Source organism: Agelaius tricolor, unplaced genomic scaffold (genome assembly GCF_023055355.1).
Source record: "Agelaius tricolor isolate 1412-34295 unplaced genomic scaffold, bAgeTri1.0.p SCAF_15, whole genome shotgun sequence".
In the NCBI taxonomy this organism is placed as follows: domain Eukaryota; kingdom Metazoa; phylum Chordata; class Aves; order Passeriformes; family Icteridae; genus Agelaius; species Agelaius tricolor.
In genome coordinates this window covers 12,967,702-12,988,811 of record NW_027269275.1, presented here as the reverse complement: position 1 = coordinate 12,988,811, position 21,110 = coordinate 12,967,702, and the positions used below count along the sequence as shown (strand labels likewise).

Genomic DNA, 21,110 nt, shown 5'->3' with positions numbered 1-21,110 from the left:
GGGGTTTGGCAGTGGAGATGAAAAAGGTGGCTCATGTCCTAGTTCAGAAATGGAATTCTATCTTGAAGTCAACCTGGTGGGACAGACTATTCGATGGAGCCTGCTGAAACAAAATGGTATTTTTTGTAATGTGTTCAGTAGCTGGGATCGTATTCCTTCCATGTCTAATACTGTGTTTTATTAGATTGATACACACTCCAGGAAATACTTATTGATGGCAGGCAGAAGGAATTCTGCAGTGACACAAGTACAGGGTATGCAAATAGCAGTTGTCCCCGTGGACCTGGAGTTGGCTTCTGGAAACATGTCCAAAATCAAGAGCCTGGGGGAGGGTGGATGTGCCAGCAATGCCGCTGAGGTCCTTGCAAAATTTGAAAAACAAGTCAAAATTAATGAGAATAGTTAAAATGGCTATCAAGGAATCCCTCAAGGAGAGCAGGGCATGCAGAGAGTTTAAGTCCTTTTCTTTGTAGGAGATCCTTGGAGGTGGAGGGTAGATGTCCAGCCTGCACAGTGAAAGAAACTCTTATGCATATGCAGGATTACAAAAGAAATCGGGGTGCTTCTGGCTCAGGCATAAAAAGCTGTATATATAAACAGCCTTGCTGGAAGTGGCACTTGTGAACAGAGGGAGGTCTGATGCAAGAGAGGTCAGATCCAGGTTCACCCAGCGCCGACCCCGGGCTCGACGCTGTCTGTTTGGCTGTGGTTTTTGAGGACTGTTTTGATCGTAGAAAATAAAATCTTTTGCATTTTGATAATTTGGCTTTTTGATTGATCATTTATAACACATCTATTTATGAATATGAACGAGGTCAAACTTTCTCTGGAAAAAGAGGTGTCATTTATTGAAATAGCTAAAAGGAACGGAATACCTAGGATAAGCCTGAGCACCCACACAGTGAGCCAAAAACGCTACCCCCAAGTGCACTGGGCTCTCCCCAGAAAGCAAGTTTCCAAAAAGAAGAACCCTGACCCAAATGAACTCCCCCCATTTATAGCCCCCTTCGAGTCCAGGATTGGTCCATTATGGATCCTCATGGTGATTGGTTCATTTCCAGGCTCCTCATTGGTCTTTACCACCGTTCATTCTGGACCAATCATTTCTGCAGGGTTTCGAATGATTGGTCAGATCTTCCATCCAAACCCTCTTCGACCTCACCTTGCCCCACCAGACCGCCCTTCCACCAAACCCTGGACCCTTCTCTTAGAACATTCTAACAACCCTCCAAACTCTTAACATAATACAATTAATATTACATAATATATACAATATAATTGAACTATACATTAATCTAACATAACTTAACTTTTACCTCTAACACACCCATCTGTTTAATGTCCACCAGCTGAAGCTGGCTGCTCAGATAGTACATTCTCCTACAGCAGCAAATGTTCACCTTCAGTGTGCATTTTATCTCCAAAACCAGGCTGTTAGTCAGAATCCAAATCTTCAATCTGATCGTATCCAAATTCCTTCAAAACATCCTCTCGATATTTGTCCCATGTTCTTCTTCTGTAACACTGGTCCTCATCACTGAAGCTCTCTTCAGAATCTGCAGAGAAAGCATCAACACTTCTAGATTATCCATTCTTTTTACTTAAAAAAAATAAGTTAAAAACAGACTAGTTTAAGCTTCTTGAGAAACTAACGAAGTCTGAACAACTTCTGTATGAGCTGAGGTTTGAACTGTGCTTGAAGGACTTGGGTATGGACTTCAGAAGGCAGAGGCAGTGTTTCACAATCATGTGGACCCAAGTCATAGATTCCTTATGTAAGCAAGCAAACCTCTGCAATTCCAGCAGCCTCAATTTGACTTCTCAATTTTGTCTTTTCACAAACATTAATTTCTCTTCTAGTTCCAAGAAAGATAATCCTCCTCTACACGCATTTCACCATTTTAAGAGCAAAATGCTACCCCAGCAGTGCACAGTTAAGTTGCTTTTCTAGGGATAGCATGTAAAAAAGAGGGGATGTATACATGCAGGAAAGCAAACAGCATTTATGACAGGTGTACCTTTTTCTCCATCTTCCTCTGGCAAGAATTCATCTTCCTCAGGATAATCATTACGCCAGTTATTTTCATCATTTTCATCATCTTCATCATCATACACTTCCTCTGGACCAGGATCATCATTTACCTGCATGTCAGCATAAAACACAATGATGAGTGTCTGTGTTTATAGTGAATGTTAAGTAAATTTTCATCCATCTGTGCAATACTATACAGATCAGAAAGAGCCAGGAAATACTTACTGATGGCAGGCAGAAGGAATTGTGCAGTGACACAGGGCACACTGCAGGAGAATTTGGAGTTGTCACTGCATTCACCACACCACTTCAAATGTGCTTGAGGTGAAAAATCAGTGAAGTCCCACATGTATGTGTTCCAGTCCAGCATTTCACTGTTAATGTCTAGCTTAATCCTACTCACTTCAACAGTAGTGTAATAGATCAGGGAAGGCAGAAAATCATTTCAGGCTCCCAATATACAAGTCTGTTGATCACAGGAACTATACAACACAAGACTAAACCCTACATTAAACTTCCTAACTCCACAGTCACTGAAGAAGAATTTATTAAGAAAAAATATCTCTCATGAAGATTAAAGTCAAGTCCTCAAATAGTGTAAAAGTTGTGTTCCCCCTTGCTCTTCTTTTCATTCAGTCCTATTTACAATGCCATTTTACTGGCTGTCTCCTAATTGCAAGCAAGACATAAATTAGTCAAGTTTCCTCTGCCAAAATGGAATTGTCAGTTTGAAACCAGACAGATTCTTCTCATGACATGAGCAGCATCCCTTCCATTTTGTTATATGATGTCGTGGGATCATATAAGAGTAACCTGCAGGAACGTGGGACTGGCAGTTACAAAAGGCCTAACACAGAAGTCACTGAGCATACATGTAGTGTCTACCTTAAAGGACCTTTCTTGGCATGGCAGCTTCCAAGAGCAGAATTTTAAACATCTTTTATTTGTGGTCTTTCTTATTGAGAAAGATTGTTTTTTCCACACTCTTACCCATTCATATTCTTCTCTATAGGGCTGTACAGAAAGGATATTTTCAATCCAGTCAGGGGCTGATGTTTCCTTATAGTAGATGTCATAAACATACTCATCTTCTTTGTGACCGTGTTGTTCTTTACCATCTTCAGAAATGTTTAAACGCTCACGGATCATCTCTACTGCATTGCAGAGGATTGCATCTGGATTGGTCTTCTGCTGAGAAAAAATGAAAAATATTTCCAATAAATTCATGCAAAGTCTCATTTACAGCCAACAGTTTTCAGATGAAAAGAGAACTTATCCATCAGACCAGGGCAAAGAAAAATAGGGTGGTACATGCCCTTCCTTAAGCAGCAGCTCGGCACAGTTTGAACATTAGTGCACTCAGGATCCTCATGAAACATTCCAACTTGCAATCTAGTTAAAGCTCCTATGAAATAGTGGAATACTTTCAGTCTGCCCACATGTGCTACTCAACAGCCATCCCAAAGTACTTCAAGTACCCCAAGTTCATAGCTGACCTGTGGGTTTGCAGTGGTTACACTGGAATCTCCCACTGTCTCCTCTTCCTGTATAATATCAAACAGCTGGAATTTTCCACAGCAGTCTGAACTTTTATCCACAGCACCAGTCTCCTCTGGTGAAGCATCCTGCAGTGCTTCAGACCCCGACCTGTCCCCGTGGGGCACGGCCTGTCCGTCTGTGGCAGGTGCAGCTGTGTGGGCACAGTGGGGCCGGTGGCTGGAGATGACCCGGTACCGCTTCTCCTTCCTTTCCGCCTGCTTGGCACAGCGCAGCTCCTGAAGGATTTGCTGGGTGCTTCCCAAAGGGGGCCGCAGGCTCTGAGCTGCCTTGTCCCGCGTGATGGCATCTTTAACATATTTCTGAACTGGTTCATTCTGGGGGAAAGGAACAAAGAGGAGGAGGAATCTAATGATAACATCAACATAGCAAGTCATACTCCTTCCTGGAAGGGATGAAGAACTGCAATACCAATAATCCTAACAACATTCAAGTAACTTCTACTATGACTTTAAGCAACATAATCATAATATTCTCTTGTTATGAGGGGAAAAAAGCACAAGATATAGAAGTCCTATTTCAATTTGATTTTTACACAACTTTGTAGTACAGAATAGCTCTCCAAAGAAAAACACATGCCTTTGGAAGACTGCAACGGACCTAAATGTAGGGCCTAATATCCTTTCCTTTACTTTATGCTAAGAAGACATTTCCCAAGAGGGACAAGTCTTACTCAATATAAAAGGCTGGATGGAGGCTGTTATCCTTGTAGGGCGGAGCTTCAGCATCTCTCACGGCAGAAATTCAAGCTTCATTTATTGACTGTTGTGTAGTTTCCAAGTGAGGAAGAGCGTAGAGAAGTGCAGGAAGGGAGCGCTGCGCGCAGTGTCAGGGGCTCAGTGCGTGCTGTGGGCCGGAGCTGTGCTGCTGCCGTGCCGCGGCTGTCACAGCGCGGGAGGAGCCGCCGTGCCCTCGGTTAGCGGCACCGGACGGCGCTGCCCGGGGCCGGGCTACTCTGCAGGGCAGCGCACCCACGGCGGAGCCCCGCAAGACCGCGAGGAGCAGCCAGAGAGGGCCGCTGCTTTGCAAACCCATCCAGGAGCACCGCCCCACTCCGCCCGGCCCGGCCCGGCCCGACCCCGATACCTTGGAGGACACGGTCGCTACGAGCTTGAAGAGGTTGTTCTCTACGGGCTCGGCCCGGCGCCGCTTGCAGGCCAGGAGCAGCGCCTCGGCCGGCTCGGGGCCGCCGCGCTTCCGCCGCACACGCAGCACGGCCGCGCCCGCCATGGTGACTGCGAGAGAGGGCGGAGCGGCCGCGCAGCGCCGGCCCCGCGGCTCGGGCTCAGCGGCGGCAGCGGGGAGCAACCGCCGTGCGCGGGACAGGGACACGCGGGGCCGGGGCGGGACACGCGGTGTCCGGGACAGGCACACGCGGTGTCCGGGACAGGCACACGCGGTGTCCGGGACAGGCACACGCGGCATCCGGGGCGGGCACACCCACGGGGCTCAAGGTGGGCACACGCGGCATGTGGGAGCTGCCGGCCTGGGGCTCTGAGGAGGGACGAGCCCGCGGCTTGTCGGGCCCGCTGCGCTGGTTCCGGGCTGGGAATGGCGGGGAACGCTCCGGCCTTGCCCCATCGCAGCTCGTTCCTGAGGCGGGGAAGGGCCGGGCCTGTGCCGGTTCCCCCCTGTGGGGACTCCGGGAGAGGGGCCGCCGCCGGCCTGATCCGCATGGATGCTCTTCCATGAGGATTTACTGCTGTGTTGGTTTCTTTCCGCCGTTGTGTTCGCAGGGGTTTCACCTCGATCATCTTCAGGGTCCCCTTTCAGTGTAGGGCTAGGTGACAGATTTTAGGTTAAAACGTCCTTGTGAAAAAAGCATAAAGCGGTCACCAGTGCTTCTGGACAAGACAGATGTAGTGGGGGAAATGTACAAGAGCTAAAGTGATAATTGTTGTGTTTACTAAAAGTTTTATGGTTGGTTTTATTTTTTTCTTTTTTAACAGCCAGCATTTGGTGTATTCTATTGAAGCGAAAGCAAAGCTGCACACAATACATAAATAATACAATACGGCTTGAGATTGATCATGAAAACCTTTTGTGGAAGAGCCAATCCAACCACTGGCTCGATGGAGTGGCTGGAAGAGGGTGAGGACTATGACTACCACCAGGAGATTGCAAGGTATGCTTGGAAAAGTAGCTTGTTCTGTTAAAGGACACCGAAAAATGAGCAAATCCAACATTTTTTTAAGGGCAGTTTGGGGGTCTGTCTTTGTAGAAATTCCAAGGGCATGAGGTGACCAGACTGTAGAATCGTCTAAACGGCAGTAAATGTGCCCAGTGGTGTACGGAGCAGAGCTGTCAATGTAAAATGTTGTAAACCATTCTCCAAGTAGTTTCCTTCTAACTTTTTAAAATTGTTTTCTGTGGAGCTGATCCTGATACTGACAGTGTATCAGGATCTGTAAATCCTGAGCTGGTAAAATGCATTTACCAAATTGCTTTTAAATGGCAGTGCAACGTGTAACTGCCAGTTGTCTGTTCTTGTTGTAGCTTTTTAAGAGCTTAGTGTAATAGCCAGAGAAGGTGAGAAGATTTATTTTGGGGTATTTTTGAGTAGTGCAAACCATGAAGAAATGGGAACCAAAGAAATTTAAGTCTTAGTAAGAAATAGGTCATTAGTAGTCTGTCTTTCATTGCTCTGTATGACTCTATGTGTGTCCCAGGTGCTACTTCACAGCTGTTTTGTCCCTAGGTCTGTCTGTGCCTTGGGTCCATTGCTGTGGAGAGGATTTGTTCCAGTGGTTCACGTGTTGATTTATATGCTGATGGCCAGATCACTGGAATTACATTATCCCTTAGATTAGAGAAACACTTCAGGTCTTCAGAGTGTGTCAGTTTGTACATTTGTGGGGCACAGGGACCAGTTGCTTTGCAGAATGGAGTATTTAAACTGGAATATCTTTCATTGCAGGTCACGCTATGCAGATATGCTTCATGATAAGGACAGAGTAAGTACAGAACCAAAACCCTTTTGAATGGTGGGAAAAGAGCCATTGCATTTCTCTTGAATAGCTTCACTGTGTGATTATATGGGTTTCTCTGAAAGATTAAATGATCACATTTTTGTACTCTCTAATGTAAGAAGATGCCTTCTTACATCTGACTTTACTGTTCTGTTGTTTACTGCAGAACATTTTTATATTCAGTAGCCAATTTTGTTGCTCTGTGTTTGACATTTTTGACAGAGCGCTCGTTAGATGAAATTTCAAAGGTTGTAAAAGTGAGGCTGGGCTTCTTAGTTTTTATAGGAGTATATGTAAAATCTGTTCTTCTGTGGTATTTCTACCATATGTACAGGCATGATGAAGTCTGCCTGAAGTGAATAGTTCAAATGTTCATTTTCCTCTAGCCATTAAGTCAGTTTTCCATCAATAACATTTTGAAAGATTTTTTTGGTCCCTCCACAATGAATATTGAATTCATATTGAATTAAAACTTGTCAGTGGGATAAGGCATTTAATGAACTTTGTAGAGGCAGCAGGTTGTGTCTGAGTGATAAAAACAGCTACTGGAATTATATGTATCAAAGTTATTGACTAGAATTGTTCAGAAGGGGGTCCAGCAGACCTTCCAAATGTATAATGTTCAAAGGTTGTCTAGTCCTTGGAAAGGCTTGATAAATCATTTGGAAAGGAATGTCTTACAGTAGGTCGTTATAAAGAAAATATAACCATATATATCAATCTGTATCTTGTGGCTGACAGCATTTATTTTCTTCCTGTTGTTGGTGCTGGTGTGCTTACAGCTCCATTTAATGGCCTGTAACTAAAACCCAGGATTTACACTTTTAATTCTCATGTATGAACCTTTTTGAGTGAATGAAGAGAGGAATCTAAACCAAGATATTTCAGCTCTTGTACTGCCATAGGGAGAATATGACCATTTGAGTGGTCCTGCAGGGGAAAATGAATCAGAAAACCTGTAGTATCTCCCATGGGTCTGATTATTATTTACTTGGCAAAATATATGACATTTGGAAATCATACATATGTTATGAATAGCTGATTGACCAATGGTAATATGAACATTATGATAAACATTGATATACTTTAAATGGGCTGATTCTGCCAGGTACACTTGATATTGCTGAAGATGGCTTTGGTGTGACTGCTTGGCATGAGGAGTGTCTGTAGGACTTTTTCTGATTATAAACTCACAGTCAAAGAGTGCAAGATTTCTGCACAAAAATTAAAAACATAAATGGATAAAAGGTTGCTGATTTTTTTCCTTTTCCACAGAATGTGAAATACTACCAAGGCATTCGTGCTGCAGTGAGCAGAGTAAAGGAGAGAGGTGAGAAAGCAATTGTGCTGGACATAGGGACTGGCACAGGACTCCTGTCCATGATGGCAGCTTCAGCTGGGGCAGATTTCTGCTATGCCATTGAGGTGAGTGTTTGTTAGGGATTGCACATAGTCAACATGTTCTTTGTGATGCTCTTATTTTCAGGTTGTGTACTATCTCTGTTATTTTTGTTCTGAATGAAACAGAAATTCTCTTCACAATTACACTGTTAATATAAGCAGGTTTGTGGCATCCTTCAGTGAGTATTTCAGTGCTGGCTGTTTTGGTTTCATTGACATAGTGTCTTGAGCACATGTAAGTCTTTAGGGCCTTCTGTTGATGCATGTATAGGTATCTTTATTTTTACAAAGAAATGAATTTGTTTAATGTAAATGCTACAATATTAATGTGTATTCTTGTGTTTCAAAAGTTAAATTGGAGTAGCTTTTGGATGCAGCTGATAACTGTAACAGTGAAGCTCTGAATTTTTCAAGTGAGGCTCATTGCCTTGGTTCATGATAGTGAACTTCAAACATAGGAAAAGATAGGATGGTGTTAATTTTTGTTCAGAACTAAATGTATTACATTTTGTGTTAGTGCCCTTGCATTTTTGAAAGCTGACTTGAAGGGTACCATTTTGTTACACTCTCGCTCTTCACAGGTGTTTAAGCCCATGGCTAATGCTGCTGTGAAGATAGTGGAGAAAAATGGTTTTTCTGACAAGATCAAAGTAATCAACAAGCATTCCACTGAAGTCACAGTTGGCCCAGGTGAGAAGAATAGGCTAGGCTTGAAAAAATTAGCAAGTACCTGAAAACCATGAAGGAATAGCTCTTACTCTTATTTCTTACACGTTTTTTTGGTTAAAACAAGTGCGTTGAGTACACTGAGGGAGCTGGTATGGGTTCAACTTGGGGAAGAGGAGGCTTAGGGGAGACTTCATCTCTACAACTGCCTGAAAGGAGTTACTGGGTGAGAAAGGTGAGGGTTGCCTCTTCTCCCAGGTGACAGGATGACAGGAAATGGCCTCAAGTTGTGCCAGGGAAGGTTTAGACTGGAGATTAGGAAAATTTCTTTTCACGGGAAGGGTTGTAAAGCATTGAAAAGACTGCCTAGGGAAAGGGTAGAGTCAACATCCCTGGAAGTGTTGAAAAACATGAGGACATGGGTTAGTGGTGAACATGGTGATGGTGCTGGGTTAGTGGTTGGACTTGATCTTAAAGGTCTTCAACCTTAAGGGTTCAGTGATACTTTACATTCTAGAAAGTAACACTGGAAATCTACAGAAGAAAGTGTTCTGGTAATATCTCAGTAGCCATTTGTATTTCAAGTAGGAAATAATTTCCAGTCTTCAGCAGACTCTTTAACAGGAGTAAGTTTTTTAATTACTTGTGTATTCAGGTAAAAGATTTAACATTACAATGCTAATTTGTGTCTTTCAGATGGAGATATGCAGTGTCGGGCAAACATCCTGGTAACAGAATTATTTGATACAGAGCTGATTGGAGAAGGAGCTTTACCAACCTATGAGCATGCACACAAATATCTTGTACAGGTGAGAATATAGGGAGTGTGTCACATCTATCGCTAGAGAAATTCTTCTGCCTTTTTTTAAAGTAGGATAAAGATTATACAGAACTTAGGCTTCTGTATCCCTTGATAAATACACCATCAGCTCTGCTAGTTTCTTATTCAGTCAATAATTTATTAGATTCATTCCTAGAATAAAGCTATTTGAGTTCATATTGTAAATCACAGGCTCTGAAAATACACCTAGTTGCTTTGGTTGAAACCAATAACTTGCTGGTTAACAAATGTCTTTCAGAAAGGCATCCAGTTCTGATTTGAAGCTCTCCTTAATAATAACTTTGTCCCAAGATATTTTAAAAAATTCTCCTAAATTTGATGAGCTTCACCTCCCAGGCATTGATACATTTTTGGTTGGATATCCTTTTCTATTGTGTTCTTACTACTCCATATGCATTTTGCATGTGAAAATATTTTAAACAGTGTATTTAAATAACATCCTTTTTTTTGACTTACAATCTATGGGTATAATTTTGGGGCTTTCTCTTTTACATTTTCTAATATTTTCCCTTCATTAAAATGTGGATGGCAGAACTTTCTTTAGGTTTCCAAGTTTCTATTCATGAGTTTAAAAGACACCACATAAAGACAACAGCACTCCATAACTTTGTAGTGATCTCTATTTAGAACTCTTAATTGCAATTAGTCTTTTTTCTGTAAAAGCATTGTTTTATGACTTCATGGTTGGCTCTTGGTTCTTAGTGGGATTTTTAGGACAACTTGTATGTTTTCCACTCTTTAACATGGATACAAAGTTATCCTTGCATAAATATTTGAGCCATTATTTTTCTTATTTCCTCATTGCAATTAGCACCTGTCTTGTATTTTTGATAGCTTAGGAGTTTTCTGCCCTGAGAAGCTCAAGCTTATCTCTTATTTCAGAACAAGAATGGAAATGCAAGTTTAACTGAGGCTAGTAAACAGATAATGTTGCATGGTTAGTGAAGTAATCTGGCCTGGCTGAACCACACTGAACAGGATAGATATGTGCATTCTGTTTCACAGAGAGACAAATTGCTCTAATGTTACAAAAGTCTCTACAATAACTTGTGTTTTAGATTTCAAAGCTCCCAGTCCAAATTTTCTTTAAATGGGTTTGCATTTCAGTTGATTTAATCTTACTTATGTTAATAAGTGAAACTTGTTGAATGTGTTTACCCTTTGTTTTGAACACTCAGGAAGGGTGTGAGGCAGTGCCTCACAGGGCAACAGTCTATGTCCAGTTAGTGGAATCCAGAAGAATGTGGTCCTGGAAGAAACTCTTTCCTGTTCATGTTGAAGCAGAGGATGGTGAAAAAATACTTGTTCCACCTTCAGAAATGGAGAACTGTCCAGGTCTTCCTTCTGTTTGTGATATCCAACTGAACCAGATGCCTTCAAGTGACTTCAGTACCCTTAGTGATGTGGTGAAAATGTTCAGGTAAGGGAGACATTGTTTTGTCCAAAACAAAGTTATCCTGTTATGCCTTTCATATAAGCTGTGTATTGAGCTTAAGAAACTGATGAGAATTTCTGAAGAATTAATTTTACAATTTCCTTTCTAATATTTCTTTTTACAATTTTCATGCTTCCCTGCAGTGTGGATTTCAGTAAGCCAGTACAGAGTGCTTCTACCTGCTATAGAGTGCAGCTGGAGCCTGTGAGATCTGGCAAGGCACAAATTGTACTTTCCTGGTGGGATATTGACATGGACCCCTCTGGGATGATAAATTGCTCAATGGCTCCCTACTGGGTAAAACCCACTTCTGCTTTGCAGGTAAAATACTGAGCCTTCAGATACCAGTGTCAGATGACTGAGCAACTCTTTGGAGTACTGGGGGGTTTAGCAGCTCTGCCTTAAGTTGCTTAGGAACTTTGCTAATATTTTATGTATTGGAAGATACTAAATAAGCAACTTGTAGAAATTTTAGCTATGGTATATGCCCATTTGAGGTTTTCTTTAATGTTAAATGTTAAGGATCATCTTTTACATAAAACTTAAAGACTGAATCTGTCCTTGCACATATTATTATTTCTTTTATGTTCAAGAAATAAAGATTTCTGTATCTTTTTCCTAAATAGTCTCTATCCCTGATTAAATATTAGTCTGTGTTTTGCTTCCTTGTAGTTCTTCTATTAAATTTCCAAGTAAGTGTTATGTTTGTGGTAATATATTTATACTCTCATAAAAAAAAAAGAGGCTGGTGTAGGAAAGTGCTGGATTGATACAGATAATTACAGAAGTACTATTAACTCAGATTCCTGTGGTTTTTTGTGAGTGAATTTACCAGTAGGATGAACTTAGTCAAAAGGAAGTTACAAAATGATTGTCTACACTTAGCATGTTTGAGAATAAAATTTGAAATTATCAAATTGGAGGTGTTCAATCAGCTTAGTGTGACTGATCAGCATAGGATATTTGCAGTGCAAAAACCAGCTTTTTGAAACACAAAATAATTGTGCTGTGATCAGAGTGACACTAAGTGTCATAATTCTGGGTGCATGAGGCTGTCAGCAGATCAATACAGGTTTCTAACACAAGTTAACTATGTAGGGTAAGCAGCATTAATAAATGAAAAGCAATTTTTGGTTCTTTTTTATTTGGTTGCAATAGAAGCTTGGCCAGTGAGCAAGCCAATGGCCTTGGGTTTATTCTGTTGCAAGAAATCAGTATTATTCAATATGTGATATTGGTCTTTATTCAGCCTTGCTAAATTGAACAAAGTTCTTTAAATTAATCATGCATTTTCAAAGTTGTGCCTATTCTTCCTAATTGATTCCCTACTATTTGTTTACTTTCCATTTGCTATTTATGAGTGAGTTTCTCAGGTTTTCTATATCAACTTTTTCAGTGGAGAGATCACTGGATGCAGTGTGTTTATTTTCTTCCACGTGAGGAGCCAGTTCTGCAGGGTGAGAAGTTGTCCCTGACTGCCTGTCGTGATGAGTACTCAGTGTGGTACAACCTGCAGAAAGCCAGGTAACAATCTGTGGGAAAAGGCTGCAGTATTTGCTGCTCTTAGAGCAGCTCCTTTTCTAGAAGAGCAAGATTAGAGCCTAAAGAGTAGAAAAATATTAAAGGCTAATATGGGCACAGGTGGAAAATACACATTATGCTTAAAACCTCAGTTGGACTGCAAACTCCTGCTTAGTACCTGGTTGCATTCTCTGACAAAGAAGCATAAAATAATCATGGTTGATTCCTGGAAATCCTAAAATACAGCACAGCTGAAGTGGCATACAGGTAAAGAAGTGAAATAATTGCCATTCCATTTTCTATTTTCCTAGTCAGCATTGTCTTTTTGAGGTTGCTGCTTTTTGCTCAGATTAAAAAGAGCTTAGTCATGTTGGCTGTCATGGCAATTGCAGCAAACATTTTTAAAACCAGTGCTAGCTTTAAAATGTCTGAATCTGCTGTGCCTTTTTTACTTAGGAATCCAAAATCCAAACAAGTAACTGTTGGAAGGGCAAAGCCTAATGTACCTAACAATCACAGTTAGTGGTAAAGTGGGGGATGGTTCTTGGTTTTGTCTTTTAAAGAAGGTGAAAATTCTTTTTGACCCCTCCTCATTTGGAAATGCAGAGTTACACAAATGTCTCTGGAGAACCAGTAGCTTCAAAAAAGTGACAGCGGAGTTCAAATTCATTACTGTGTGTATCAGCCAAAATGCATCAATGTGTTGTTTACAAAAATGTCTTACTGATGCTGTGGTTGATACTAGACTGAAATATTTTCCAGAGAAGGGGAGAGCAGAGCAGAGGAAGAGGAGCACAAAGCAGATGTCTGTGTGGAGAGTCCTGTCTGTAGGTGTCGTGCCCATCTGCTGTGGAACAGGCCCCGCTTTGGGGAGCTGAATGATCAGAGCCGAACACGCCAGTACATCGAGTCCTTGAGGAAAGTGAGTGCTTGCAGCTTCTATTGCCTGCAGGTTCTATTGCCTTCTCTGAGGGATGCACACACTGCTTTATTTATGGAATTATTCATGGAATTTGTTTGTCCCCTGCAAAGGACTTTGCTCACAAAGTGTATTTTTCTTCCATCAGAAGATGGAAGGTATAGTTTTGTCTTGAAAACTTCAGTATTAAATTTATAAATGGTAAGCAGCCATTTGTGCATAGGATTTGTAGTAGCTCTGGGTGTTTGTTAAACATGGTATTGGCAGTTGAATAAAGACATCCATTACATTTTTGAGCAAACTTTTTCAGACCTAAGCCAAAGGCATTACATGAGAATTTTTTTACAGTCATTCGATATGAAAGTGTATAAAGTGTGGAAAACTTTTCCCTCTGCAATAAGAATAACAATGACTATTTGTTTTCTGTAGGTTCTGAAAACAGATAGTGTTTGCCTTTGTATCAGTGATGGCAGTCTGCTGCCTGTGCTGGCTCATTATCTTGGAGCAAAGCAGGTACAGTACTTTGTACTGTTTTTCAGATCTTTGCATTTTAGCTTGGTATTTTTTTCTCATGGAGTTCATTTCCAGCTCATTATTTAACTATTTGCAGTGCCTCTTCAGGGACAAGTGAGGAATAGGCTCACATTGTGTTGAAGGGGAGGTTAAATTCATCTCTGGTCAAGCTGAAGTTAGGAAGATAATAATTAACAGCAAATTTGACATTTACCAATTTGTAGTTTTGAGGAAAAGTTCCTTATTCCCCACCGCTTTCTGTTTGCCATCTTGTTTCTTGTTTCTCTGAAGAAACTCTATGAACCTAAATGTCTGGGAGGGTATTTTTCTTTTATGCTTGCAATTCCATAATTACATTTATTACCTAGTCTGGAGTGGAAGATATGTAAGGAAGCAGTAAGAGTACTGGCTCTGTGTGTAACTGAGAGCTGCCTGGCTGTCTCAGACACATAAATGCCCTACTTGATGGGGGGCTCTTTAAACTAAAATATGTTAGAGCTGAACTGAGTAGCTGGGAATGTGTAATGTAATATAATCCTGAGGAATGTAGCATATTTCCTAACAATTCATCAATTTTGGATAAAAACTAATTTTTTTCTTACTGCAAAAGGCTTCTGAGCACTTTCCAGCTGATACAGTCAGGTTATACTAAGCAGCATTTACAATTTGGCACAGTGGTGATATGCCTTCATTTGTTCATGAATAAATATGTGCTTAGCACATATGTTAATATGCTGTGTGCAACTTAAAAGTGGAAAATAAGTATTGGCATTCTGTTGAGTTTTTTTTTTTTTCCTGTATAGCTGTGAAAACAGAAGTATTTAACCTGTAGTTTTGGGGGGTGTTTTGTTGTTAAAAAAAATTCATTATAGTGGGCTCTGGAATATGAACTGTGCTCACTAGGGCATCAAAATGTTGCTTCATTCTTCGGTTACAATACTTTTAATTAAAAACTATAAAGGTAGTTTGACTAACTGTGTTTTTTCATTAGGTGTTTACCTTAGAAAACTCTGGGGTGTCCTGTTCTGTCATGGAAAAAGTGAGTATCCATTTTCTGTTAAAGCTGGATCTCTCCTTGCAGATGCCTCTTGGCTTGTTTGCTTGAGCTGCTGCTCTGCTGCTGCCATTGCCTTGGTGATGAAAGCCAGGCTGTTTGTTTCTGAGGGTTAGTGAGAGCATCCCAAAGCTTGCACCAGTCTCAGCTGGCAAGCAGCATCCAGCACTTCTGTCTCCAGCTGGGACAAGTGGGAATGTTTGCTGTGCCTTGGGGAAGGCTCTGCCAGAGCAGTGGAAGCTGTTCAGGAGAGGCAGCTGCTGCCTGAGGAGTGACTGGAAGCAGCTTCCTGGAGTCATCCCTGGGCTGTGGTTCCTTTAGTTGGCACTGTGTATTTGAAAGAGATCTGGCTCAGCCTGTGGCTCAGAAATGCAAAACCAGGAATGGTGGGCGAGGGAGGGCTGGAACCTGATCTCAAAGAAAAGCCAAATATGCAATGTATTCATAGGTGAAGTGATTCTTACTTTGCTGGATTATCCTTCTCATATGCTTCAAAGTACAAATGAATGAAGGTGGAGCAACTTTTGTGTTATCTGCCTTTTTGGATAGATTAGGGCACATGCTCTAGTTCCCTAGACATGCTGGCTCTGGGTGCATGCAGCCTTCAAGAATAGACTTGTATCATCCTCATGAGTTATGGCAGGCAGTTTTGTTAAAATTTCTTTCAGTTGCTGGGGTTTTTTTCCAAACTTCTTTTTAATAAAATTGTTATTTTGGACTCAGTTGTGGCTTTTGATAAAGACAGTGTGTTAATGTTTGATTTTAGTTTTTTAAAGCAAATAATCTTGAAGATAAAATTAAAATAATAGAAGCCCGTCCAGAGTTGCTGAAGCCTTCTCATTTGGAAGATAAAAAGGTATGTTACAGTTGTCCATTACACAGGAGTTGGTAGGGAGCAGAAGGTAAAAATGAATTGTACCCACAATGAATTCTGTTACATCCCAATTAATCTAAAATGTAATGAGTAAACGGTTCACACCATGTGCCACTAAAATTAAAGAAGGCTAAAGAATGTGGGAGGGTTGTTGCTTTGTTTTTGAAGGGTCTGACTTTCCCTGCTGCATAATTGCCCCAGTAGTTAAGGCAGTTTAACTGGTTCTACCAGGCTGTAACTCTTCCACAGGCCACTCAAGAAGATTGCAATCTATTTGGAAGTAATAACATACTTCAAAACTTCAGAATTCTGTGACTCATTACAAAGCTTCCAAACTCAAACTGCAATATTTTCTCACAAACTTTGTTGCATAAAAATTCAATTTAAAATGTGGTAGCTAAACCCACAGAACAATGTCCAGTGTGCTGTACGTGCAGTGTACAATAATTAAATCCCTATGGAGCAATCGAGATGATTTCACATAATATATTGCACTGGCAGCTACTGGAAGATCTAAACAGCCTGTGTTATGAGTTGTTTTTCTTTATTATAATGCTTTTTATCTCTTCCCTCCTTTGCCAAGATTTCTGTCCTTGTGGGAGAGCCGTTTTTCACGACAAGTTTGTTGCCATGGCATAACCTGTATTTCTGGTATGCCAGGACAGCTCTGAGCTCTCACCTTGCCAGCAATGTCACTGTCCTACCTCATTCTGCTTCTTTGCACATGATGATTGTGCAGTTCCAGGTGAGTGATGATCTCACTCCACTTTGTGGGGCTATAGAGAATGTGGTTCTCTGGTAGGCTGTGAGATGTTTGATACTACTGGGAGCACTTACCTGTGCTGGATAGTGAAAGTGGAGGGGCTGTGAGGGTTAGATCTTGGCAAATCCATAGCTGCTCTAAAGTAAACCACACACAGAAATGGTAAGAAATGTTCTTTAGAGGAGTTGAAAATAGTGATTAAAGAATTAACCAACTTAATAAAACCTTTTCCTCGAATTATCTTCTGATTCTTGCAGTAGTTGTAATGGTTTAGCAATATATACATAGTATATGGTTTGCTATTGAATTTAAGCTACAGCTAAAATTATTGCAAGATTTCCCATTTCCTTTGATAAAGCCAAACAAAATGCTCTTGTTTCTTCCAGGACTTGTGGAGAATCCGGAGTCCCTGTGGCATCTGTGAAGGTTTTGATGTCCGGACTATGGATGATATGATTAAAGTAAGAAAATCAGTTTCACCACAAGTCTTAGCAAAATAAAAACTCAGTTTGGTTTAATCAAGCATTTAGTAACTGTTGAAAAACTTGTGTGTTAGGCAGAACACCATTGTTTTGAGATTCATTTGTATCAGTTTCTAGAGCTTTGCTCTAGATTAATTTGGAGGAGTATAGGCAGTTGTAGAGTGGGATTCATATTGAGGGAAGAGAAAATTTCAGTGCATTGTATTTTGAAAGTGCCCATTTCTGTTACAGGGCTGAGGGCCCCCGTCACAGCATTTGTTTCATGCATGTAGGACATTTTCTCCATTGTGACTAAGTGCAGTCCTGCCCTCTTGCAGCTCTATTGCTTGAATATTTTGGATGTGCAGTTCTGTCGTTTTCAGTTAATTTTATTCCTTCCTTTTTCAGGATTCTCTGAATTTTAGGGAATCCAAGGAAGCAGAACCTCACCCCCTGTGGGAATATCCCTGCAAGTCACTCTCAGAGCCCCAGGAAGTTTTGACATTTGACTTCACAAAGACTGTGCCACAGCACTGTCTCAGCACAGAGGGCTCTGTGAAGCTCTTAAGGTCAGTTTCCTCACTGCAATAAATATTTTTGTCATCATCCATTTCTTTTCCTCCCAGTCAAGCTCTTTAGAGGAGCTGAGTTTAGAGCTCCTTTAAGTGTATTACACTTAACTGGTGCAAATATACTTGGAAGTTTTTAATAATGTGACCTAAGATTGTGGAAGTTGCCCTGACACAAGCTTCCTTTGGGTATTCACAGTAGGCTATAACAATAATACAATAATGTTTGATATTATTAGATTAGATAATATCATTAGATAGTATGCCTCTGTTTTAAAAAACAACATTTTAATAGCTCTCACCATGATTTAAAATTTAAATAGATTAATTTATAGTTTAGAGAAAATAAAATATTACCTGGATGTTTTTTAGTGTTTCTGTTTGTTGCCTACTGCTGAGTTCTTGCAGAAAAAGCTTCTACTTAGCTTGTCAAATTATTGTGTTTAATAATTAATAACTTATTATGTTTAATAGCTTTAAAATTATATGCTAGTAGCATGTAATTGTTGTATATATGTTAATAGCTTTTAATGTATATGTTATCCTTGTAACTATAATGCTGGCAGTCTTTATATTTTGCCACATATTTTGAGATACTTTGCACTATAACTGTGGATTGTACTTAATTCTGTAAAGAATTTTAAAATGAGAAAGCTTTATTTTTTAACTATGTAGAGCTTATGTAGCTCAAACACTGCTATGTTTCTCATTAAACAAAATTGAAGCTTTCATAGACTGCAGAGCCATCTGTGGGGTCTCTGTGCCTTTGCAGCAGTTGTTTTCAGGCAGCACAGGGACATGACCTCTGCTTCTTGTGGAGCAGGCACTTGAAGTGACACCGTGTGTGTGGTAAATATTTCCTCTGAATTCAGAGCCAGTAGAAGCTGGGGTCTCTAAAGGAAGTTCTCAGCTTATGCTGTGTAATTCATGCCATGTTACTCAGTGCTGGTTAAGTGGCTGTGCTGCTGAGCAGATGTAGTTATGACATGTTCTCTTCTTTGCCTTTTTTTGGATTTCATATCTGCAAATACTTGAAAGTTTCTGCCCCCAATTACCAACTCAGTCAGCTGTTCAGCTTTCTTTCAAGGAAGGAAGTTGTTGATGCTTTTGCAGCTCTCACTTAAGCACTAGTGCAGTGTTTAAGCTGCCAGGATTGTGGAGAGTGACAGTTTCTATCCTGCATCTCTCCCCAGGAAAGGCAAGAGCCATGGAGCAGTTCTGTGGATGGAATACCATCTTACTGCTGATATCTCTGTTAGTACAGGACTGATGCAACTGTCCAATGAAAAGGTATATCTTCATTTTAATTCACTATATCAAAGTCTGTAGGATTGCACAGGGTCTCTGCTGGCCATGCTTGGGTTGTGTAGTACCCCTTCTCACACTGGTTGAACACTGTGTCATCAGAATTACTAAAAATATCTGTTCATGTTTTTATGGGGAGCAGGGGATGTACCTTAAAATGGGAGAGTCTGATTTGCATCCAAATGCTCCCTAGTTTGGAATCAAATTCAGAACTTAAATGGGATGCTAGGTCAAAGCAGAGTTTTTTCTCTGCAGATAACCTCAGTTTAACAAAAGCAAAAGTTTGGAGAGGAAGGAGTAAGTATTTTTAGTATTCTCTCTCAGTATTCTTTGATCAAATCCATTTTTAGGTCTGTGACTTCAGTGTGTGGTGTAGCAGATGGGGTTTCAAGTTATGTGTTCCATAGTGGAGTGGATGGCAGTGTAAATGACAACTGTTGATCACTGTGTGCTCAGCTGGGAACAAGAACTCTTACTGCATTGTTACTGTATAATAATAATAATAATATTGTAGATTTTGACTTCTTTCACTTTTAACTCTCTCCTTTAGGGAAACTGTGAATGGAATCCCCACTGCAAGCAAGCTGTTTATTTCTTCAGCTCTGTTATTGAATCAGAAATTCTGTCAGACCCTACTGCTGTCACATATGATATAAAGTTTGACACAAAGACAGGAGAGATTGCTATGGATTTTAAGCTATTATAAAATTCTTTCCTCCTACTCATATTCCTAAATTATAATAAATATACAGTATTTCCTTTTTTTGTACAGCAGAAGGTTTCTTTTATGGTGTTCAGAGAGCAAACTTTTCTTAAACATACTTCTAACCTTTTTGGGTTTGTTTTCAAAATACAGTTAGTGAGGTAAGGAGGAACCATTTCTTTGGGGCAGGTATTCTTGTCAGGGTTTATATACATATATACACACATGCTTTTCATCATCTCTTTCAGGGTTTTACATAGTGTCAAGGAGGTACAGAACAGTTGATTTGACAATAGCAGCTGGTTATTGCATGGCATATCATTGGATGAGGACACCAGGCCTTACACTGACATTAGAGAAAAGTGAGTTAAACACTTCTATTTCTAGGCTGCGCTCTTGTCACTGTAAAATGGGAAATAATCTCCAGACTGCCCACAAAGAAATCCCAAGTCAAGCTACATATGTACATTAGTACATTTAATAGGGAGAAGGAAACAGCTTAGCTGCTCTCAGACTTGTCTAAGATGTGGCTGGTTCTAAGCTGAAATGGCCAGGGAATTAAACTGTGGTGCACTGATGTTCTGCTGCAGCTGATGATCTGAAATGCTGCATTTCTGAAGAGTCCTGTGCCAAAAAGTGACCAAAATCTGGAAAGCTGTGACTGGAAATTAGAAAGTTTCTATAATTTGAATATATACTTTCTAATTTCCAGTGACAAAACTGATGATAGTCTGACCAGAAACTAAAGAAAAAGAGTCATGGGCAAAAAGCAAATCTTTATGAGATATGTAATATTCAATATATGATTAAAAATTACTCATTCCATCAGAGGTGTAAATAAAACCTGCCAGTTTGGCTAAGTTGTGAGCTGCTCTGCAGAAGCACATGTCCACTGCTGAGGTTTTCTTAGTTGCTCTCCAGATCACATTGGCTGCAGTGCCATTGTGTGAAGTGAGTTCTGCTTTAGATGAAGAATCAATTGATAGCTGTTTTGTATGTGTGACCTATTAAAGTTTTGATAGAAAATCAATGTCCTGCCAGTCCCAAATTATGTCAGCCATCCACAAGGATGACAGTTACAAAGCTACTCCTATTTCTCTGAGCAGCAGCTTAGCAAAGTGAAAGGAATAACATAAAGAAGCCATGAGGCAGCAGGAGCCTCCCCTACTCTGCTTTCCTGGTCACCAGGATACATCATTCTTGTGAGTAAAAATTCTTCCTTTTTTTTCCCTGATGCTGTGATCATATTTGTAGACCCACAAGCCATCTGCAATATTCCCAAAATTTTAGATCCATTTTCCTAATGAACAGAAACCTTGCAGCTCCTGCTGATGTGTGTGAATTTCACTTCTCCAAACTGTACTTTTGAGATGCTCAGGGTGGGTGCAGGGAAAGGGAAGGGAAGAGGCTGGATGCAGTAGCAACCACCTGCAGAACTGTGTTCCCAGGGCTGAGCTGTGTGCATGTAAGGAAGAACATCTTAAATTTCAGTGCACCTGGAGCAGAAATTGCTTTGCTGCTATCCAA

General features: G+C 40.6%; 2 protein-coding genes across 7 annotated transcripts; one reads left to right on the top strand and one right to left on the bottom strand.

Moving 5' to 3' along the window:
* Positions 1-821: 821 nt before the first annotated feature.
* SLC7A6OS (solute carrier family 7 member 6 opposite strand) lies at positions 822-5,014 on the bottom strand. Of its 2 annotated transcripts, none has more exons than XM_071440449.1 (5): positions 4,676-5,014; positions 3,529-3,906; positions 3,023-3,223; positions 2,019-2,142; positions 822-1,556 (listed from the first exon to the last, which is right to left on the bottom strand). In XM_071440449.1, the coding sequence occupies exons 1-5, from the start codon at positions 5,012-5,014 to the stop codon at positions 1,435-1,437; spliced, it is 1,164 nt and encodes a 387-aa protein (XP_071296550.1). In that variant the 3' UTR covers positions 822-1,434. The 2 variants fall into 2 exon arrangements, with proteins under 2 accessions (XP_071296550.1, XP_071296551.1); XM_071440450.1 differs by having other exon boundaries at positions 3,023-3,220.
* Positions 4,263-19,651, top strand: PRMT7 (protein arginine methyltransferase 7). Of its 5 annotated transcripts, none has more exons than XM_071440431.1 (18): positions 4,263-4,708; positions 5,539-5,714; positions 6,507-6,543; positions 7,834-7,983; positions 8,541-8,649; positions 9,322-9,434; positions 10,645-10,886; positions 11,045-11,222; positions 12,298-12,425; positions 13,185-13,344; positions 13,771-13,854; positions 14,846-14,893; positions 15,675-15,764; positions 16,366-16,527; positions 16,932-17,006; positions 17,415-17,575; positions 18,769-18,865; positions 19,431-19,651. In XM_071440431.1, the coding sequence occupies exons 2-18, from the start codon at positions 5,620-5,622 to the stop codon at positions 19,584-19,586; spliced, it is 2,085 nt and encodes a 694-aa protein (XP_071296532.1). In that variant the 5' UTR covers positions 4,263-4,708; positions 5,539-5,619; the 3' UTR covers positions 19,587-19,651. The 5 variants fall into 5 exon arrangements, with proteins under 5 accessions (XP_071296532.1, XP_071296533.1, XP_071296530.1 ...); XM_071440432.1 differs by lacking the exon at positions 4,263-4,708 and adding an exon at positions 4,821-4,902; XM_071440429.1 differs by lacking the exon at positions 4,263-4,708 and adding an exon at positions 4,898-5,043.
* The last annotated feature ends 1,459 nt before the right edge of the window (positions 19,652-21,110 follow it).

Excerpts from the sequence above, each read along its gene's own strand:
- PRMT7 (XM_071440431.1), top strand. The coding sequence starts at position 5,620 with ATGAAAACCTTTTGTGGAAGAGCCAATCCAACCACTGGCTCGATGGAG. Across the intron at positions 11,223-12,297 it reads AACCCACTTCTGCTTTGCAG|TGGAGAGATCACTGGATGCA; the intron begins GTAAAATACTGA and ends CAACTTTTTCAG. Across the intron at positions 18,866-19,430 it reads TGCAACTGTCCAATGAAAAG|GGAAACTGTGAATGGAATCC; the intron begins GTATATCTTCAT and ends TCTCTCCTTTAG.
- SLC7A6OS (XM_071440449.1), bottom strand. The coding sequence starts at position 5,014 with ATGCCGCGTGTGCCTGTCCCGGACACCGCGTGTGCCTGTCCCGGACAC. Across the intron at positions 3,224-3,528 it reads TAACCACTGCAAACCCACAG|CAGAAGACCAATCCAGATGC; the intron begins GTCAGCTATGAA and ends ATTTTTTCTCAG. Across the intron at positions 1,557-2,018 it reads AGAGGAAGATGGAGAAAAAG|ATTCTGAAGAGAGCTTCAGT; the intron begins GTACACCTGTCA and ends CTTTCTCTGCAG.